Source organism: Globicephala melas, chromosome 15 (genome assembly GCF_963455315.2).
Source record: "Globicephala melas chromosome 15, mGloMel1.2, whole genome shotgun sequence".
Taxonomy (NCBI): Eukaryota; Metazoa; Chordata; class Mammalia; order Artiodactyla; family Delphinidae; genus Globicephala; species Globicephala melas.
Genome location: NC_083328.1, coordinates 35682789 through 35701375, shown reverse-complemented (window position 1 = coordinate 35701375; position 18587 = coordinate 35682789). Strand labels below are relative to the sequence as shown.

The following is an 18587-nucleotide window of genomic DNA, read 5'->3' as shown; positions in this document are numbered from 1 at the left end:
TTAGTTGCTCCGCGGCATGTGTGATCTTCCCGGACCAGGGCTCGAACCTTGTCCCCTGCACTGGCAGGCGGATTCTTAACCACTGCGCCACCAGGGAAGCCCCACTGTTGCACTTTTGTTCTATAAATCTGTCCACGGCTGAGTGGGAACACACTGCAGTGGAGGTGTGGCTGTTTGTGGCTCCTTTTCCATGGTTGTCCGGTGTTTGTGCTCGAATGACTGCATCTTTCCAAGGTGCATACAGGGGGTCTTTGCTTGAAGGTATAGGGTCGTGTCTCCATCCCGGTGGTACCTGGCTCTGCTGGGGGCACTTGGGGCCTTTTCAGGCCGGAAACCATGTCCTTCACTTGTAAAAATTTTCTCATGTTCAATGACTTTCGAGTCCCCATTTTTCTGACATTTCCTTGATTTTGCTTTCCAGTCCTTCTATTTAATTTTTAACTTTCACTCTTGTATTTGAACTCCTTTGCATTCCATCCTCTGAGGAGTGCAGCGGCCCTGCCATCCAGCCTCTGGCAGTGGCCTTGTTTTCTCCAACTACCTTTTCTGTATGAGTTTCTTTAGTCTCTGCCATTCAGGGTGAAGCTTCTCTCTTTTTTTTTTTTTTTTTTTGTCAACTGGTGAAATTTTCCAGCCAGGTACATGCCATTCAATTTTCTGTCGATCACACAGTTGTATAAAGCAGCAAAACTAAAGGGGGAATGATTGTTGTATACACTTTAAATTGCTTTGCATGGTCTCATTTGTGATGCTTGGTGTAAGAGTCTTGACTTTTTCATCATGTAAGATGGTATGAGAACCTTTGACCCACGTGGCCAGTGGTCCTTAGCCAGGTTTAAGGAGAGACCCACACGCTCCGTATGTGGGTGCCGACCAGGCGACCCTCGAGACCCCAGGCCTCAGAGCCCTAGGACCAACCTCCTGCAGCGATTTCAGCCTGGCTGCCGGCTCCAGGGACTTGGGCAGGGAAACAGGGAGTTTCATGTCAGTGCAGACTTCCTCCTCCTCCCCCACACCCCAGACTCTTCCTCCCCCAGGGCGGGCACCTGTCTTATTGCTCTTCACGCAGACAGTCCTTGTCAGTCCCCCTGTTTGGGGCCTGCCCTAGACCCCTACTTCGGAGGGACCTCGGGCCTCCCTAGGTTTGGCCACTGGACTCTGCTTGTTCTGAGAGTCACCCCCTGAGGCTGGGCGAGCTCTTGCTTTGCCAGGTCTGTGACCAGGTGACCCCCTTTGCCCAGCGTCTAACCTGGGTCAGCATCTCTGCCATCTCCTCTCCTCTCTGAATTTCTGGCCTCACGCCCTGTGCCTTTTTCATCCCTCAGTGAACATTTTCATTGGGTGCTGGGGGAGCAGAAACATGCCCCACATCATATACCTCCCCTTCGGCCACTCACCCCCCACCCTGGCCCCCCCTTCTCCAGGGCATTCTCACCAACCCCCCACTATGGCTGCCATCCCTGCTGCTGTGCTGACGGACCCCCGAATCCCCCTCCACCCCTCCTGTGTGGTCCTGGTGCCTGGGCAGCGGGAAGGGAGTCCTCAGAGCAGAAGGGCGTGGCCACCTTCCAGGTCCCCCCTCTCAACACGTCAGGACAGTGGCCCAGGCTGCTCCCTGCCTCCCCTCCTGCCCTCAGGTCAAAGCCCACCCAGCCTGGCTCCCTGGGTGAGTGGACCCTTCTACAGCCCCACTGCTCACCACGCACAAAGGGCTGCACGCAACTCCCATTTCGCTCCTGGTTGCTTATCCCCCGTAGGGCCTGTCCACTAATTCCTCCAATTTAGCAGGGGTGAGAGGCCCTTGTGCCATCCCATTGCTGGCACCTCAGATAAGACACTGCCTTCCTGCAGGCGCCGCGAGGTGGAGGAGACGGACTCTGCCTTCAGCGATCTCCACCTCACCAGTCTCCCGCCTCCCTTCTCTCCCAGGCTTGGGAAAGGAGCCCTGGGAGCTCAGGCTAGGCTGAGTCTGGGGGATGGGGGGCCTGTGTCCTGGGCTGTGAGGAGGTAGATGCAGCGTGGGGTAGGGTCCGTGGGTCTCATGCCAGGAGCCATGCTGCTCTAGGCTCTGAGAACGGGGTCACGGCCCCCCTCATTCCTCGGCTCCAGGCCTGGCTCCAGGCTCTTCCTCCCCCGACCCCCTCTCCCATTTCTCCCCAGGAGGCCCTGAGTTCCTGAGGACCCCTCTGGGGGGCAGCTTCCTGGTGTACGAGTCCTTCCTCTACAGGCGGGAGAAGGCGGCCGGGGAGAAGGTGTACTGGACGTGCCGGGACCAGGCCCGCATGCGCTGCCGCAGCCGAGCCATCACCCAGGGCCAGCGGGTCATGGTGATGCGCAGACACTGCCATCCGCCCGACCTGGGGGGCCTGGAGGCCCTGAGGCAGCGGGAGCAGCTCCCCAGCCCAGCCCAGAGGGAAGGCTCAGGTGTGGGTGAGAGGGGCGTGGCACGGGCCGGGCCCCGGTCTCCCTGCTGGCCCAGCAGCCCCTGGGGACAGCTCAGAACACAGGCTGGAGGCTGGCTGCTGGGACATTCCTCCTGTGGCCCATGTCCAGTGGTGTCTGTCCTCCTGGTCTGTGGGCTCCCTTAGGGCAGGGGCCACATCTGGACTCCACACTAATGGCACTGGTCCTCATCTGGGATGCGCTGTCAGTGGGAGAAACCCACTCAGACCACTGGAGAAAACGGGGCCAGGGGCTGCAGTGGCATTACTGGCAGCTGCAGGAAATGCTCGGCACCCATTTGTGGGGCTCCTGGACCTGGGGGACCCTCTGTCTCCCCTCTCCCTCCCCACCCCTGCCAGTGCCTTCAGCCACCCCAACCCCAACATGTCAGGAGCTTTCAGTTCAGATTCTTAAAAGTCTCAAAAGGGAGAATTTGATTGGTTGCCAGCTGGCCAAGGGGAGGGTGAACAGGGAGCCGGGAGGCCCCTAGTGCACTGTCCAGACCAACCATGGCCCTTCCAGAGTATTCCATTTCAGCCCAGCCCCTGCCCTGGGGTGCTTGCTTGCCAGCCAGCATGAAGGCCGAGCAGGGTCAGGAGAGGCCCGCAGGAAAGCTCAGTGTTTGGGCGGCTGCAGGGCCAGCCTCCCCGATAGCACTACAGCCATCAGACAGACAGCCAGTCTGCACTCCAGGGCATCAGGGCCGTGGTGGCTTGAGCTTCAGTCCCCAGGGCCCTGCAGCACAGGCTGGGGTGGAGGGCAGGGACCAAAGAGGGACCTGCGGGGGTTGGGGGGTCTGCAGTTTCCTGGCTGGAGCTGGCTGGTGGGACAAAGGAAGCAGTCTCCATCCCTGGCACCCAGGCTCTGTCCCCTGCTTCCAAGGCCCGGCCCAGGCACCCCACTCACACGTCATGTTCCTTCCAGAAACCCTCCAGCCCCTGGAGTTCCTGAGGACCTCTCTCGGGGGCAGGTTCCTGGTGTACGAGTCCTTCCTCTACAGGAAGGAGAAGGCGGCCGGGGAGAAGGTATACTGGATGTGCCGGGACCAGGCCCGCTTGGGCTGCCGCAGCCGGGCCATCACCCAGGGCCAGCGGGTGACCGTCATGCGCAGCCACTGCCACCTGCCTGACCTGGCGGGCCTGGAGGCCCTGAGGCAGCGGGAGCGGCTCCCCAGCACAGCCCAGCAGGAAGACCCAGGTACAGACAGGAGTGGGGGCGAGAGAGCTGTGGGTATCTTGGTCTCTGCCAGCCCGAGGTTCAGACACCTCAGGCGACAGGCACTGTCTGGGGACCTTTGTTCCCTGGTCTTCCTGCCTTTCCAGTCTTCTAACCTTCCTCTCTACTGGCTCCTTCTCCTGAGCCTAGAAACACACCTAAATTGGTCCCATCCTTAAAACCAACTCCCCTTGTAACTGCCATTTTTTTCCTCTCTTTTATACTAAGAGGTCCTAACTTTTTATGGGTGGTAGTATCTTTTGAAAATCTGATGAAAAAATATAGACCACCCTAGAAGAATATACTAATGTGTGTGCACACGCAAACATGAGTGCTCCCGTGCGTGCACACACACACGTAGTTTTGCAAATAATTAACTGTATCAAACTGAAAATGGGTTCCCTTCAGATAAACAGAATGTAAAACCAGTCTTTTTTTTTAATTTTTGAATTTTATTTTATTTATTTTTTATACAGCAGGTTCTTATTAGTTATCTATTTTATACATATTAGTGTGTATATGTCAATCCCAATCTCCCAATTCATCCCACCACCACACACCCCCCGCCACTTTTCCCCCTTGGTGTCCATACGTTCTCTACATCTGTGTCTCTATTTCTGCCCTGCAAACCGGTTCATCTGTACCATTTTTCTAGTAAAACCAGTCTTTAGAAAGCATTATGTGTCTCATATTAATTCATGGAAATATTAAAGGGCACATCTTATAAAATACGGGAATGAATCCAAGTTGTATCAAACAAACAAAAGAAACTTGATTTCTGTTTAAAAAAAATTTTTTTTCCATGAGAAAGCCACTGTTCAGCTTAACCAAGGAGGAGGCGCTGTGGTTTGCCTTTGTTGGGGTGAAGGGCGTGCCATCTTTGAGATTGTTGCCTCCCAGTCTTTTTGGTGACAAGGTGAAGACTGACTCAGGATCTCCAGCAGTTTATTTTACCGGGCATAGGTAGTTTTGGCATCAGAAAACCAGAATTCCCCTAATGACTCCCCCAATCAGAGTCATTCCACCTGGTTTTCATCCTCAAGGCCTTGAAGTCATCGTTCCAGGAGGTGTGCCTTTGCCTCTGGCAGCTTCAACAAGAAAAGAATTATTAATCCATGTTTTCAATGTTTTTTACTCAGAAAAGACAAAACTTCTGCCTGAAGTTCAACTGTGCTTCGAGACTTGTGCTCCTGAAAGCCAACAGAGCTATGGGTAACTGTATTACCATAATCACAAATTACACAAAACTTAGTGACTAAGAACAATAAATATTTACTGTCTGTCACAGTGTCTGTGGGTCGAGATTTCAGGAGTGGTTGGGTGGGGTGGTTCTGGGGTTGAAGGAAAGATGTCAGTGGGGGTACACCCATCTGAAAGCTTGAGTGGGGCTGGAGGAAGTGCTTCCAAATGGCCTGTTCACTCACATGGCTGTGGGCTGGAGGCCTCAATTCCTCACCATGTAGACATTTCCTTAGGGCTGTTTGAGTGCCCTCAAAAATGACAGCTATCTCCCCCCAAAACAAGTGATCCAAGAGATCCAAGGGAGAATGCAGAGCAAGAAGGAGGCCACCACCTAAAGCAGAATTCACGTCCTTCTCAAGCACATGTGGGACAGTCCCCAGGATGGATCATATCTAGGCCATAAAACCAGACCCCACAAATTTTTTTATTTATTTTAAATTATCTATTTATTTATTTGGCTGCACTGGGTCTTTAGTTGCAGCATGGGGGATCTTTGTTGCAGCATGCAGGATCTAGTTCCCTGACCATGTACCAAACCCAGGCCTCCTGCATTGGGAGCGCAGTCTTAACCGCTGGACCACCAGGGAAGTCCCCAGACACCACAAATTTAAAAGGATTGAAATCATGCAAAGTATTTTGTCTGACCACAGTGGAAAGAAATTAGAAGTCAATGACGAAAAAATTTGGGAAACTCACAAATACATGAAAGTTAAACAGCCTACTTATAAGTATTACCAGTGACTCAAAGAAGTTACAAGGGAGATTAGAAAATACTTTGAGGGGCTTCCCTGGTGGTCCAGTGGTTAAGACTCTGCACTTCCATTGCAGGGGGCACAGGTCCAATCCTGGTCGGGGAACTAAGATCCCACATGCTGCATAGCACAGCCAAAAAAAATTTTTTTTAATAAAAATTAAAAATAAAGATCTTGGGCTTCCCTGGTGGCACAGTGGTTATGAATCTGCCTGCCAAAGCAGGGGACACGGGTTTGAGCCCTAGTCCAGGAAGATCCCACAAGCCGCAGAGCAACTAAGTCTGTGCACCACAACTATTGAGCCTGCGCCCTAGAGCCTGCGAGCCACAACTACTGAAGACCGTGCACCTAGAGCCCGTGCTCTGCAACAAGAGAAGCCACTGCAATGAGAAGCCCGTGCACCGCAAGGAAGAGTAGCCCCCACTCGCCGCAACTAGAGAAAGCCTGCACACAGCAACGAAGACCCAACACAGTCAAAAATAAATAAATAAAATAAATTAATTTTTAAAAATAATAAAAAAATAAAGATCTCAAGTCAATAACTCAAACTTACATGTTAGAAAAAGAATGCTAGGAAAAGAAAAACAATGTAAACCTAAAGCAAGCAGAAGGAAGGAAATAATAGCTATTAGAATAGAAATTAATGGAGTAGAGAATAGAAAAGTAGGGACTTCCCTGGTGGTCCCGTGGTAAAGAATCCGCCTTCTAATGCAGGGGACACGGGTTCAATACCTGGTCGGGGAACTAAGATCCCACATGCCACGGGGCAACTAAGCCCGCATGCCACAACTACTGAACCCACGCGCCTCAACTAGTCAGCCCACATGCTGCAAACTACAGAGCCCATGCACTCTGGAGCCCATGCACCACAACTAGAGAGATGCCTGTGCGCTGCAATGGAGAGCCCATGCACAGCAACAAAAGGTCCCATGTGCTACAACAAAGATCCTGTGTGCCGCAACTAAGACCCAACGCAGGCAAGAATACAATAAATAAATAAATAAATAAATAATATATTTTTAATGTTAAAAAAAAAGAAAATAGAGAAAACTAACAAAACCAAAAGTTGTTTCTTTGAAAGGATCAACAAAATTGACAAACCTTTAGCTAGACCAGAAAAACCAATTATAAGGAAATACTGTGAACAATGGCATGCCAACAAATTAGATAACTTAGATGAAATGAAAAAATTCCTAGAAACCTACCAAACCTGATTCATGAAGAAATAGAAAATCTGAGTAGACTTAAACCAAGTACAGAGATTGAATTAGTCATTTTAAAACTCCCCACAAGTTAAGACTCTGTGCTTCTGCTGCAGGGTACACAAGTTTGATCCCTGGTCAGGGAACTAAGATTCCCGCTTAGGCCTAGATGACTTAATTGATGAGTTCTACCATATATATATGTTATATATATATATATAATATATATATTTATAGATATAATATATTATTTACATACTTATATACTATATAGATATAGATAGATAGATAGATATTCTTTTTTTTTTTGGCCACGCGGCCTGTGGGATCTAGTTCCCTGACCAGGGATCGAACCTGGGCCCCCTGCATTGGAGGCATGGAGTCTTAACCACTGGACCAACAGGGAAGTTCCAAGTTCTACCATATATTTAAAGAAGACAGATACTCTTCCCAAAAATAGAAGAAGAGGGAACACTTCCCAACTCATCCTGTAAGGCCAGCAATACCCTGTTATCAAAACCAAGCAAAGACATCACAAGAAAAGAAAACTAGGGACTTCCCTGGTAGTCCAGTGGGTAAGACCCCATGCTCCTAGTGCAGGGGCCCTAGGTTCGATCCCTGGTTGGGGAACTATATCCTGCATGCATGCCACAATGAAGAGCCCACGTGCCTCAACTGAGATGTGGCAGAGCCAAAATATATTAATTAATTAATTAATTAAAAGAAATAAAACTATAGAGCAATGTCTCTTAGGAACATAGAAGTAAAAATTCTCAACAAAATGCCAGCAAACTGAATCCAGCAACATAAAAAAGGATCATACACCATGACCAAATGGGACTTATGCCAGGAATGCAAGATTGCTTTCCCAGCTGTAAATCAATATCATACAGCTTGTGTACAGAACAGATTTAACACAGCAGGCCTGCAACTTCTGTCCTTAGAACAACCTGCTTGCAAGGCTGACCCTTAGCTTCCAGGGTCAAGGTCAAGGATGTTTCCAGGACTTGACCCTGATACTATCCCTAAGTGATAACAATTGCTCACTTTTACCTTTTTGTACAAAAAAAGCAGCCACAACTACTGAAGCCCATGCTCCTAGAGCCCATGCTCTGCAGGAAGAAAAGCCACTGCAAGGACAAGCCTGTGCACCACAGTGAAGAGAAGCCCCCATTTGCCACAACTAGAGAAAGCCCGCGTGCAACAACGTGGACCCAATGCAGCCAAAAATAAAAAAATTTAAAAAAAAACAAACTTTAGTGCTTCAAATAATACCATCAAGAAAGTTGGAAAAGACAATCCACAGAATGAGAGAAAACATTTGCAAATCATATCTGTTAAAGGACTTGTATCCAGAATATATAAAGAATTCTTAGGGAATTCCCTGGGAGTCCAGCAGTTAGGACTCAGAGTTTTCACTGCCAGGGCCTGGTTCAATCCCGGGTCGGGGAACTAAGATCTTGCAAACCACAACAATAAAAAGACAAATAATCCAATTAACACGTGGACAAAGGATGTGAATAGACAGTTTTTATTTCAAAGATTTTATTTTTTTTATGAAGTTCAAGATATACTAATGGCCAATAAGCACAATTAAAGATGTTCAACGTCATTAGCCTTAGGAAATGCAAATCAAAACTACAATGAGGGGCTTCCCTGGTGGCGCAGTGGTTAAGAATCCGCCTGCCAATGCAGGGGACACGGATTCGAGCCCTGGTCTGGGAGGATCCCACATGCCTCGGAGCAGCTAAGCCCATGCACCACAACTACTGAAGCCCACGCACCTAAAGCCCATGCTCCGCAACAAGAGAAGCCACCGCAATGAGAAGCCCATGCACCGCAACGAAGAGTAGCCCCTGCTCACTGCAACTAGAGAAAGCCCATGTACAACAATGAAGACCCAATGCAGCCAAAAAAAAAAAAAAAAACTACAGTGAGCTAGCACTTCACACCCACTAAGATGGCTAAATCAAAAAGACAGACAATAACAAGTGTGTACAAGGATGTGGAGAAATTGGAACCTTCATACACTCTTGGTGGGAATGTAAAATGGCACAGCTACTTTGGAAAACAGTCTGGCAGTTCCTCAAAATGTTAAACAGGGATTTCCATGGCGGTCCAGTGGTTGGGACTCCGCACTTCCAGTGCAGGAGGTGAGGGTTCAATCCCTGGTCGGAAAAACTGCATGCTGCGTGATGCAGCCAAAAAAAAAAAGAAAAGTTAAACATAGAGTATTTGTTCACCCAGTAATTCCACTTCTAGTTGTACACCCAAGAGAATTGAAAACATGTGTCCATAAAAAAGTGTACATCAATGTTCATATCAACATTAAACATAATAGCCAAAAAGTGAAAACCCAAAATATCCATTAATGGTTGAATGAATAAATAAAACATGGTTCATTCATACAATGAAATATTACTTGGCCATAAAAAGGAATGAAGAACTGACACACACTACAACACGGATGAACCTCAAAAACGTGATGATAAGTGAAAGAAGCCAAACACAAAAGACCACAACTTGTATGATTCCATTTCTATGAAATGTCCAGAATAGGCAAATCTATGGAGTTAAAAAGTAGATTAGGGACTTCCCTGGTGGTCCAGTGGTTAAGAATCCGCCTTCTAATGCAGGGGACGCAGGATTGATCCCTTGTCAGGGAACTAAGATCCCGCATGTGGAGGCACAACTAAGCCCGCGCTCTGCAACTGCAGAGCCCATGCACTCTGGAGTCTGCATGCCACAACTAGAGAGAAGCCCATGCACTGCAACGAAGAGCCCACACTCCGCAACGAAAGAGCCCACACTCCGCAACGAAAGATCCCACGTGACTCAACTAAGACCTGACGCAGCAAAACATAAATAAATAAATATTTTTTGAAAAAAAGAAACTAAATTAGTGGTTGCCTAGGGTGAGGAATGTTGGGGGGTGTAGCTAAAGGTTATGAAGTTATTTATTTATTTATTTATTTTGGCCACACCGCATGGCCTGTAGGATCTTAATTCCTCCACCAGGGATTGAACCTGTGCCCTTGGCAGTGAAAGCTCGGAGGAAACCATAAACAAGACCAAAAGACAGCCCTCAGAATGGGAGAAAATATTTGCAAATCAAGCAACTGACAAAGGATTAATCTCCAAACTTTATAAGCAGCTCATGCAGCTCAATAACAAAAAAACAAACAACCCAATCCAAAAATGGGCAGAAGACCTAAATAGACATTTTTTAAAAGAAGATATACAGACTGCCAACAAACACATGAAAGAATGCTCAACATCATTAATCATTAGAGAAATGCAAATCAAAACTACAATGAGATATCATCTCACACCAGTCAGAATGGCCATCATCAAAAAATCTAGAAACAATAAATGCTGGAGAGGGTGTGGAGAAAAGGGAACACTCTTGCACTGCTGGTGAGAATGTGAATTGGTACAGCCACTATGGAGAACAGTATGGAGGTTCCTTAAAAAACTACAAATAGAACTACCATATGACCCAGCAATCCCACTACTGGGCATATACCCTGAGAAAACCATAATTCAAAAAGAGTCATGTACCAAAATGTTCATTGCAGCTCTATTTACAATAGCCCAGAGATGGAAACAACCTAAGTGTCCATCATCGGATGAATGGATAAAGAAGATGTGGCACATATATACAATGGAATATTACTCAGCCATAAAAAGAAACGAAATTGAGCTATTTGTAATGAGGTGGATAGACCTAGAGTCTGTCATACAGAGTGAAGTAAGTCAGAAAGAGAAAGACAAATACCGTATGCTAACACATATATATGGAATTTAAGAAAAAAAATGTCATGAAGAACCTAGGGGTAAGACAGGAATAAAGACACAGACCTACTAGAGAATGGACTTGAGGATATGGGGAGGGGGAAGGGTAAGCTGTGACAAAGCGAGAGAGAGGCATGGACATATATACACTACCAAACGTAAGGCAGATAACTAGTGGGAAGCAGCCGCATAGCACAGGGAGATCAGCTCGGTGCTTTGTGACCGCCTGGAGGGGTGGGATAGGGAGGGTGGGAGGGAGGGAGACGCAAGAGGGAAGACATATGGGAACATATGTATATGTATAACTGATTCACTTTGTTATAAAGCAGAAACTAACACACCATTGTAAAGCAATTATACCCCAATAAAGATGTTAAAAAAAAAAAAGAAAAAAATCAAAAAAAAAAGAAATTAAATTAGTGGTTGCCTAGGGTGAGGAATGTTTGGGGGTGTAGCTAAAGGGTGTGAAGTTATTTATTTATTTATTCATTTTGGCCATACCTCATGGCCTGTAGGATCTTAGTTCCTCCACCAGGGGTTGAACCTGCACCCTTGGCAGTGAAAGCTCAGAGTCCTAACCACTGGACCACCAGGGAATTCCCAATCTCACGTTTTAAAGGAACTGCTGTGATGCATGTATATGAGTGTGTATAAAAATGATCTGGTTGATGGTGATCTCTAGGGGAAAGGGATTACAGGAATCCTTAACTTTCTTGATTATCTCTTTCCACCACGTTTGGATTTCATGGATATCATGAATGTGTGTTTCTTTGTCATCAGGAAGGTGGAAGATACACATCTGGACAGTGAGTCCCAATGAGGCCAGCCTCCTCCCGGACTCAGCAGAGGAACCTCACGTGTCACCTGCGTCAAGGATGCTCCAGGTCCACACAGAACCCCGGCATTTCCCACCACGTTAGATTTTGCTCGACAAAACCTCTTTCACTCTTCCAAAGCATCCACGGCCTTCACATTTCGTCAAGAGGCCTCCCAGGAGGAACACTTCGATGGTGTCTCCCTGCCGACAAAGAAGAGCCCCAGGAGCTGGTGGCCCGCAGCTGTGTGTGACGTGGAGTGACGTGGGGAGGGCCACGGCCACCAAAAGCTCTGAGGAAGGAAGCATCGTTCACAAAGACACCTGCCCCTGCCCTGGTGCAAATACCCATCTGTTTTCAGAGCCCACAGCTTTGCCAAGGGCTTTCCTGTTGGGTGTGGTCCTGCTTCAGCTCCACAACGTGGAAAATCATCGTGGAGGCCACTTCAAGACGAAGGTGGGGCACGTTTGGGGAAGTTCCTGCTTCCTCAGGCTGAGCTGCCCCTGCGGTTCCAGCCGCCCCAGGTGTTTTCCGGGCAGGTGCCAGGTGGGCCTTCATGCTCCTTGGCCATCTGCTGCCGGGGTGTGGCTGTCCCATTAACAGAGCAGGCCGAAACCAGAGGCCTTGCTACACCCTCTGTTAGAGTTCCCTTTGCTGTTTTCCAACTTAAATTAAACCCAGTGTCCACAGTCCCCAGGGCAGGTGTTGTTCAGGCCCTGGAAGCCAGCCTGACGGCTGCAGGAAGCCAGCACTGGGCAAACTCCACCGGGGTCGCCCACGTTCGCCTGATGCAGGAGGAGAGGCAGACCCCGATGACAGCAGGTGCAACCCCTTCTCCTGTCTGATGGCACGGCAGGGAGACAGCCTGCAGGGAGCAGTGAGCCCATGTTCCCCACGAACTCCAGAGGCTGCTGCTTGCTAACAGGGCCGCATCCTCCCCAGCGGGCTCCTTGAATTGCAGGGGGAGCACAGGGTGCAGGCTTCCTCCCACCAAGCTGGCCATGCAGCCTGCCGTCCAGCCATGGGACAGTGACAGCTCAGACACCCCCCACTGTCCTTCTGTCTATACATTTCCTGCAATAAACCTGATTTTATATCTTACTGTGTAGAGCTGCTGTGCGTCCACATGCCCTTTGCAGCAACAGATGGCCACCAGAAAGGCATACACTCCACATGTCTCAGTGCCACGTGGTAGGAAGTGATGGAGTTTGGCTGGGCAGAGGGAAGCCTCCACACCTGGGGCAGAGTCTGGTCACCTGGCCCAGGTGCCCGCTGGACTAGGACCCACCTAGTCCTAGTGGTGGGAGTCCTCGGAAAGGTTGCTGAGGGGTCTGCTCCCAGCGCACAGGGGGACAGTGCAGCTTCTGCTGGCCATTCCCCAGCCCCCGTCGAGCTGAAAGAGAGGCCTTGATCCTCTGCTGATTCATCCCAAGTCCTCCCTGACTTGTTTTCATAAGCTGTGGCAAGCTTGAAGTGGAACTGGCACCCCCAAGCCAGGGCAACCTTGACCCCCAAGACTCTGGCTACCTTCCCAGGCAGGTAACTGTCCCATCTCTTGACCCGACTACCGGCTCCATGGGGCCCTCACCCACCAGCCTGGCCAGCAGTCATGGAGATGGTCCAGCAACGTGACAGCCCACCTCCCAGGTAGGAGGCAGGAACCTGCCAAGAGACCCATCATGCTGCTGGCCGCCTGCAGTGGACACGCAACACAGGGGCTATGTTTCGGGCAGTGCTCTTGGCCATGGAGCACGCTGCCCCGAGAGAGTGAACTGCCCATGGCCAAGGCCAAAGACAGCCCTGTGGGAACAGATGCACCCCAATCCCAGACCCACAGATGTGCACATCCACGGGAGGTGACCACACTTATAGAACGGCACCTGAACTTAAAAGGACAGTCAAGTCTGTGCCAGCACCAGCTGGGTCTCTGCTCAGTCCCACACAAAGAGGAACCTCACACAGGCCTGAAGTGCCCGGAGAGAAGCACCGAGTCCCAGCAGCCAATGTCACCCAAACGCCTGCAGGGTCACTGGTTTCCCACCCTCCACAGTAGGGCTTCCACGGGGCGCAGGGTAGGCGACTCCAAATCTCGAGTCCCATGACTGTCACCTTGGCTGGGCTCCAGGCCCAGAGTCAGAGGAAGGACTCAGGCTTGTCCCTCTGCCCCCATGCTCACATTGACCAGGGCCCAGCCACTCATTCTCATCTCTGCACCTGCTTTGACCTTAGAGGGCAGGTGGATGGTCCATGTTGCTCGGACCGAGGACTCCCCAATGGACATGAATTTGGATACTGCTGCCGCCTTGGGTAGCCCCATGGCCACTCACCACCCACCACCAAGCCCCAGAGGCTCCCCATCATACAGCCACTTCCTCCACGGTTCCAGAGCCAGCAAGATGTCCCCTGCCCTATCCCTGTCACAGAGCAAAGTGCACAGAGGCAAGTCCCTCTTGGAAGCTGGCCCCTGGTGGACAGCGACAGCTGGGCGTGGTCCTGCCCTCCTCCTTCCCTATTTCCACTCTGCTGCTAGTTCCCCCAATAAACCCTGTTTCATTATGTCTGCACCACGTGGAGCCACTAATATATCTCTGTGTCTCTTTGGGTGATGGCACAACAACATCTCAATTATGAAATCTGAAATAAAAAGTTCATAAGGAGCAGCGAGACTGCCAAAAAGTTACTCAAATTTTAAAAATGGGCCAGCGGCTGGCTCTAGGGTCCCCAGCCCTCAGTCTTGTCCCTGGGGTTGTGAGGTGAGCGTCACTGAAATGCTTCTCCTGGCCCAGCTCCCCCTGCCCACCCAGCCCAGCCTCCTGTCCCCATGTCCTCTGTCGAGATGGCTCCTGCTGGGTAGCACCAAGGACTTCCTTGTCACTAAATTCAGCGGGTGCATCTCAGAGTTCACCGCCTGCACTGACTGCCCCTCCTTAAGCCCTGCAGACCTGAAGGTGGCTCCCAGGTTCTCTGCATCTCCTTTGAGGGCTCCTTGGTTCCCACCCAACCGATAAGCAAGGTGGTTGGTGTTCTGGGGACTGGACCTCAGCCCTTTTCTGAACAGCCATTTTCAGGGTTCACGGTTTGTCAATCTGCAGCCCCAGCTCTGCCCTCCCTTCTGCAACCAAACCTGTGTGTCCAGCTGCCCCCAGGACCTTGACCCTGGATATCCCACGGTCACCAGCAGCAAAGGTGGAGAAGGGGAGTGTCTTCATCATCCCCCTCCTCTGACAGCTCCACCACATAAGTAGAAACCCAGAGCCGTCCTTAACACTGCCCTGCCTGTCCCTAGGTCCCGTCAGCTATCAGTGCCACAAGTGCCACCCTGCCTAGTTCTTTCTTTCTTTAGTAACAGCTTTATTGAGATACAGTCCACACACCATAGAGTTCACCGACTCAAGTGTACGATTCAGTGACTGTTAGTACATTCAGAGTAGGGCCTCTGTCACCTCTATCTAATTCCAGAACATTTCATCACCCCGAAAAGAAACCTCAGACCCATTAGAAGTCACTACCTCTGTGGTTTCTTTCCCTATGTGTTAAGGCTGATGGGGTTCCTTCCTCTGGTGCTGGGAGAATTTGGGGAATCCAGGTGTCTTAGTCCACTCAGCTTGCCATAATATACCATAGGCCCCAGAGGGGGAATCTTAAACAACAGACATTTATTTCTCACAGTTCTGGAGGCTGGAATTGTGAGGTCAGGGTGCGGGCATGGTTGAGTTTTGGTGAGAGCTCTCTTCCTGGTTTACAGTTGGCCACCTTCTTACTGTGTCCTCACATGGGGAGCGGAAGGGGGGTAGGCCTAGCTAACTTTCTGGCCTCTTCGTATAAGGCACTAACACATCATGAGGGTTCCACCCTGACTGGAACACCTCCCAAAGGTCCCACCTCTTCATGTTATCACATTGGGATTAGGGTTTCAACATGTAAATTTGGGGGGGACACAAACATTCAGTCCATAGCACTAGTAAGGCACACATATGGTAAAGAAGACTGTTAGTCAATCCTTGTATTAATAAACATCCCTGGGCTTCCCTGGTGGCGCAGTGGTTGAGAGTCCACCTGCCGATGCAGGGGACACGGGTTCGTGCCCCGGTCTGGGAAGATCCCACATGCTGCGGAGCGGCTAGGCCCGTGAGCCATGGCCGCTGAGCCTGCGCGTCCGGAGCCTGCTCCGCAATGGGAGAGGCCACAACAGTGAGAGGCCCGCGAACCGCAAAAAAAAAAAAAAAAAAAAAGAAAAATAAACATCCCCATCCCTAGGCCCCTGAGTCACCTAGAGCCCCAACCCTTCACCTTTGTGACCACTGCAGCATCCAGTGTCCCCTCTGCAATCTGTCCCCATGATAGCCAAGGGCTTTTCTAAAATGCAACCCCAGCATACAACACCTGCCCCAGGTGTTCTCTCCCAGGTGTCCATATCAGGTATGATTACCTGGTTCAAGGACCAGAAGCCAGAGGTACCCAAGGGAGTCTCTGGAGACAAAGGGCAGGGCGGCTGCCAGCCTCAGGCTGCATCCTCATCACAGCTCTGCAGAGCCCAGCCTCTCCTGGCTGTCCACCCTACTGTTCCCCTGAGGGCTCCGAGGGCACTAGAACAGCCCCTCAGCCTTCTCCCATTAAAAAAAGGCTCTGGCTGCTGGAAGGGCTGTTCAGGGTAACCATGGGGAGTTGGACCTCAGTTGAGAGAGCTATTAGTCCAAGTAGGAGATGGTGGTGGCTCGGACTAGAGAACTAGCAGCAAGGATGGAAAAGTGACAAGAAATAAGTAACATGTTATGAGTTGAATTGTGTCCCCCCAGAATTCACATGTTGAAATCCTAACCCCTAGTACCTCAGAATGTGACCTTATTTGGAAATAGGTCGTTGCAGATGTGATTAGTTTAGACGGGATCCTACTGCAGTAGGTTGGGCCCCTAATCCAACATGACTGGTGTCCGTATAAAAAGGGGAAATTCAGACACAGACATTCACACAGGGAGAATGCCATGCGGAGGTAAAGGCAGAGACTGGGGTGATTAGTGGCTTCTAGGAGCCAGGGAATGCCAGTGACGGCCAACAAGGCACCAGAAGCTAAATGAGAGGCATGGAACATTCTCCCTCCCAGCTCTCAGAGGAACCAGCCTTGGAGACAAGAACTGTATGAGGGTGGGGGGAATGTATTAGTCCAGGTAAGTTGTGCCAGCTGCTGTAACAAGCAAGCCCCTGATCTCAGTGGCTTAACACATAGATATTTATTTCTCCACTCATGCAGAATCCCACGCTGATACTTCTAGTTGGTGGGCTCCTTCTACAAGGTCGCTAGGGAATCTGGCTCCTTCCACCCTCCCCTAGGCCCTAGGTATCCCCTCCATCTAGTTGGTGAATGAAGGAGATAGAAACTGAGGCTATTGTAGACCAGACCTGGCTGGGGTCTACATCAGTGCTTTTCAAACTTTAACACCTGGGGATCTTGTTAATGCAGGCTCTGATGAAGGAGGCATGGAGTGGGGTATGAGAATCTGCATTTCTAACAAGCTCCCTGGTGATGTCAATGCTGTTGATCTGGGCCCTTGCTTTGAGAATTGAGGAGTGAGAGGCATCACTCCTGCCCATGCCTCATAGCCAGAGCTCACTCCTGTGGCTATACCTAATGCAAGGGAAGCAGGGAAATGAAGTTCAGCTGTTTGTGCAGGAGCTGGAGGAGCCAGGGTCAGTAAACAGGCAGGGGGCAGGTAGGGGCCAGGCAGTAGGGACCCAGCCCTCCCATGACAGTGGTACCATTGCTGCGGGGAGACCAGGGGGAGGTCCTGCCTGAGACCATGGGTCCCTCGGCAGGCAGCCTTTCTGAACTCCCTGGAAGTGGTGGGGGCGAGAGCCCAGGCCTTCCTTAGTTCAAGGTTCTGTGAGCCACCTGGGACTGGAGCTTGCAGTGGGGATACTGCCTCTCATCTTGGTGCCTGAGTCCTGGAACTGAGCACCCCCTTCTTTTCATCCAATACCCCTTTTGCAGGAGATCAGCCTGGCAGTGGGGGCCCAAAGTACAGTGGACCAGATGGACAGCCCTTTTTAATCAACCCTCCTGCCAGAAAAGGGGTCAGTTCTTCCTCCACTCCACCACTGACCTTCCTTCTGCACGAGGGGTCCTGGTCGTCTTTGTCCTCCACCCCGCCCTTTTCTCAGGTGACTCTTGGGAGCAAGGCTCCCCATGCACCCCCATCACCCAGGCCTGCTGCACCAGGATGCTGTCCCTGGGCCAGAGCCTAGGACAATGCCACGGAGCCACAGCAGCCCCCAAGCTCACAAGCAGAAGGGAGAAGGGGGCCAGGTCCATGGGTTTTACTACTCCCTCCTTAGATGGGTTCCCTGCGCTGGGCTAGCCTGCGCTGGTGAGACTCCCAGTCCATTGCTCAGCAGGGCCAGGAAACTGGGAGGTGATCCCGGGCCAGCGTGGCAGCTGAGAGGGTCCCCCCAGGAGGCAACCTGGGCACTGGCCTCCAGCCTCAGCCAGCCAACTGCGTTGGGATAACGCCCCCCCCACACACACACACCTCCCCCCAGCCTGTGTATGAGGCACAGGCTCATTCGAAGCGAGGTCTTCGCGGGTCCAGTCACCACCACCAGCACTGTGGCTTTCCTAGAATCTTCTCTGCGCCCCCGATCTGGGGCGGGGGAGGAGTACGGCGGGTACTGACAGAGCGGAGACAGGTCCTTGCAGGCTGGACAGCCTGGTGGGGGACTGGTGAGGGGTGGGCAGGCCGGACTGGGAGGCAAGATATCGGGGCCGGGCGGGCCGCTCTGGGCCCCAGGCCACCACCCATCTCCTTCCCGGTCCCCGCCCCCGCCCTCCCACGCACCTGCGCTGGCCTCTCCCCAAGCCCTGGGGGCAGCCGGCGGGCGCTGCTGGGAGATCAGAGGACTCGGAGGAGTCGGGCCCAGGGGGAGGGGGCGGGGAATTTCCCCCCACGCCTGCCTGGGCCTGCTCCCCCTCCCCCTTCCCCGCCAGGTGGGGGGGGGCACCGCTAGGGGAATTCCACCGCGCTGCGAGGGCTCCGGCGAGCCTGGGCTGGGGGTCCTAGGGAGAGGAGGAGGAGAGGAGGGAACAGGCTGGGACCAGGGGCGCAGCTGCCTTCCTCCCCAGACACCAGCTG

General features: G+C 51.2%; 1 protein-coding gene and 1 non-coding gene across 9 annotated transcripts in view; one reads left to right on the top strand and one right to left on the bottom strand.

Moving 5' to 3' along the window:
• The window catches only part of FLYWCH1 (FLYWCH-type zinc finger 1), a 29765-nt gene extending 17218 nt beyond the window's left edge, over positions 1–12547 (top strand). For 6 of the 8 annotated variants that reach the window (XM_060284519.2, XM_060284517.2, XM_060284515.2 and 3 more), the window contains 4 exons: positions 2161–2424; positions 3367–3639; positions 4797–4869; positions 11429–12547. In XM_060284519.2, coding sequence (XP_060140502.1) covers positions 2161–2424; positions 3367–3639; positions 4797–4869; positions 11429–11468 — 650 coding nt within the window. In that variant the 3' untranslated portion in view covers positions 11469–12547. Of the gene's footprint in view, positions 1–2160; positions 2425–3366; positions 3640–4796; positions 4943–11428 lie in introns of those variants that run through there. The other 2 variants (XM_060284521.2, XM_060284520.2) reach the window with 1 other exon arrangement.
• Positions 7187–7259, bottom strand: TRNAW-CCA (transfer RNA tryptophan (anticodon CCA)). The gene has a single exon. It is a non-coding gene; the product is annotated as a tRNA-Trp (tRNA).
• Positions 12548–18587: the final 6040 nt, after the last annotated feature.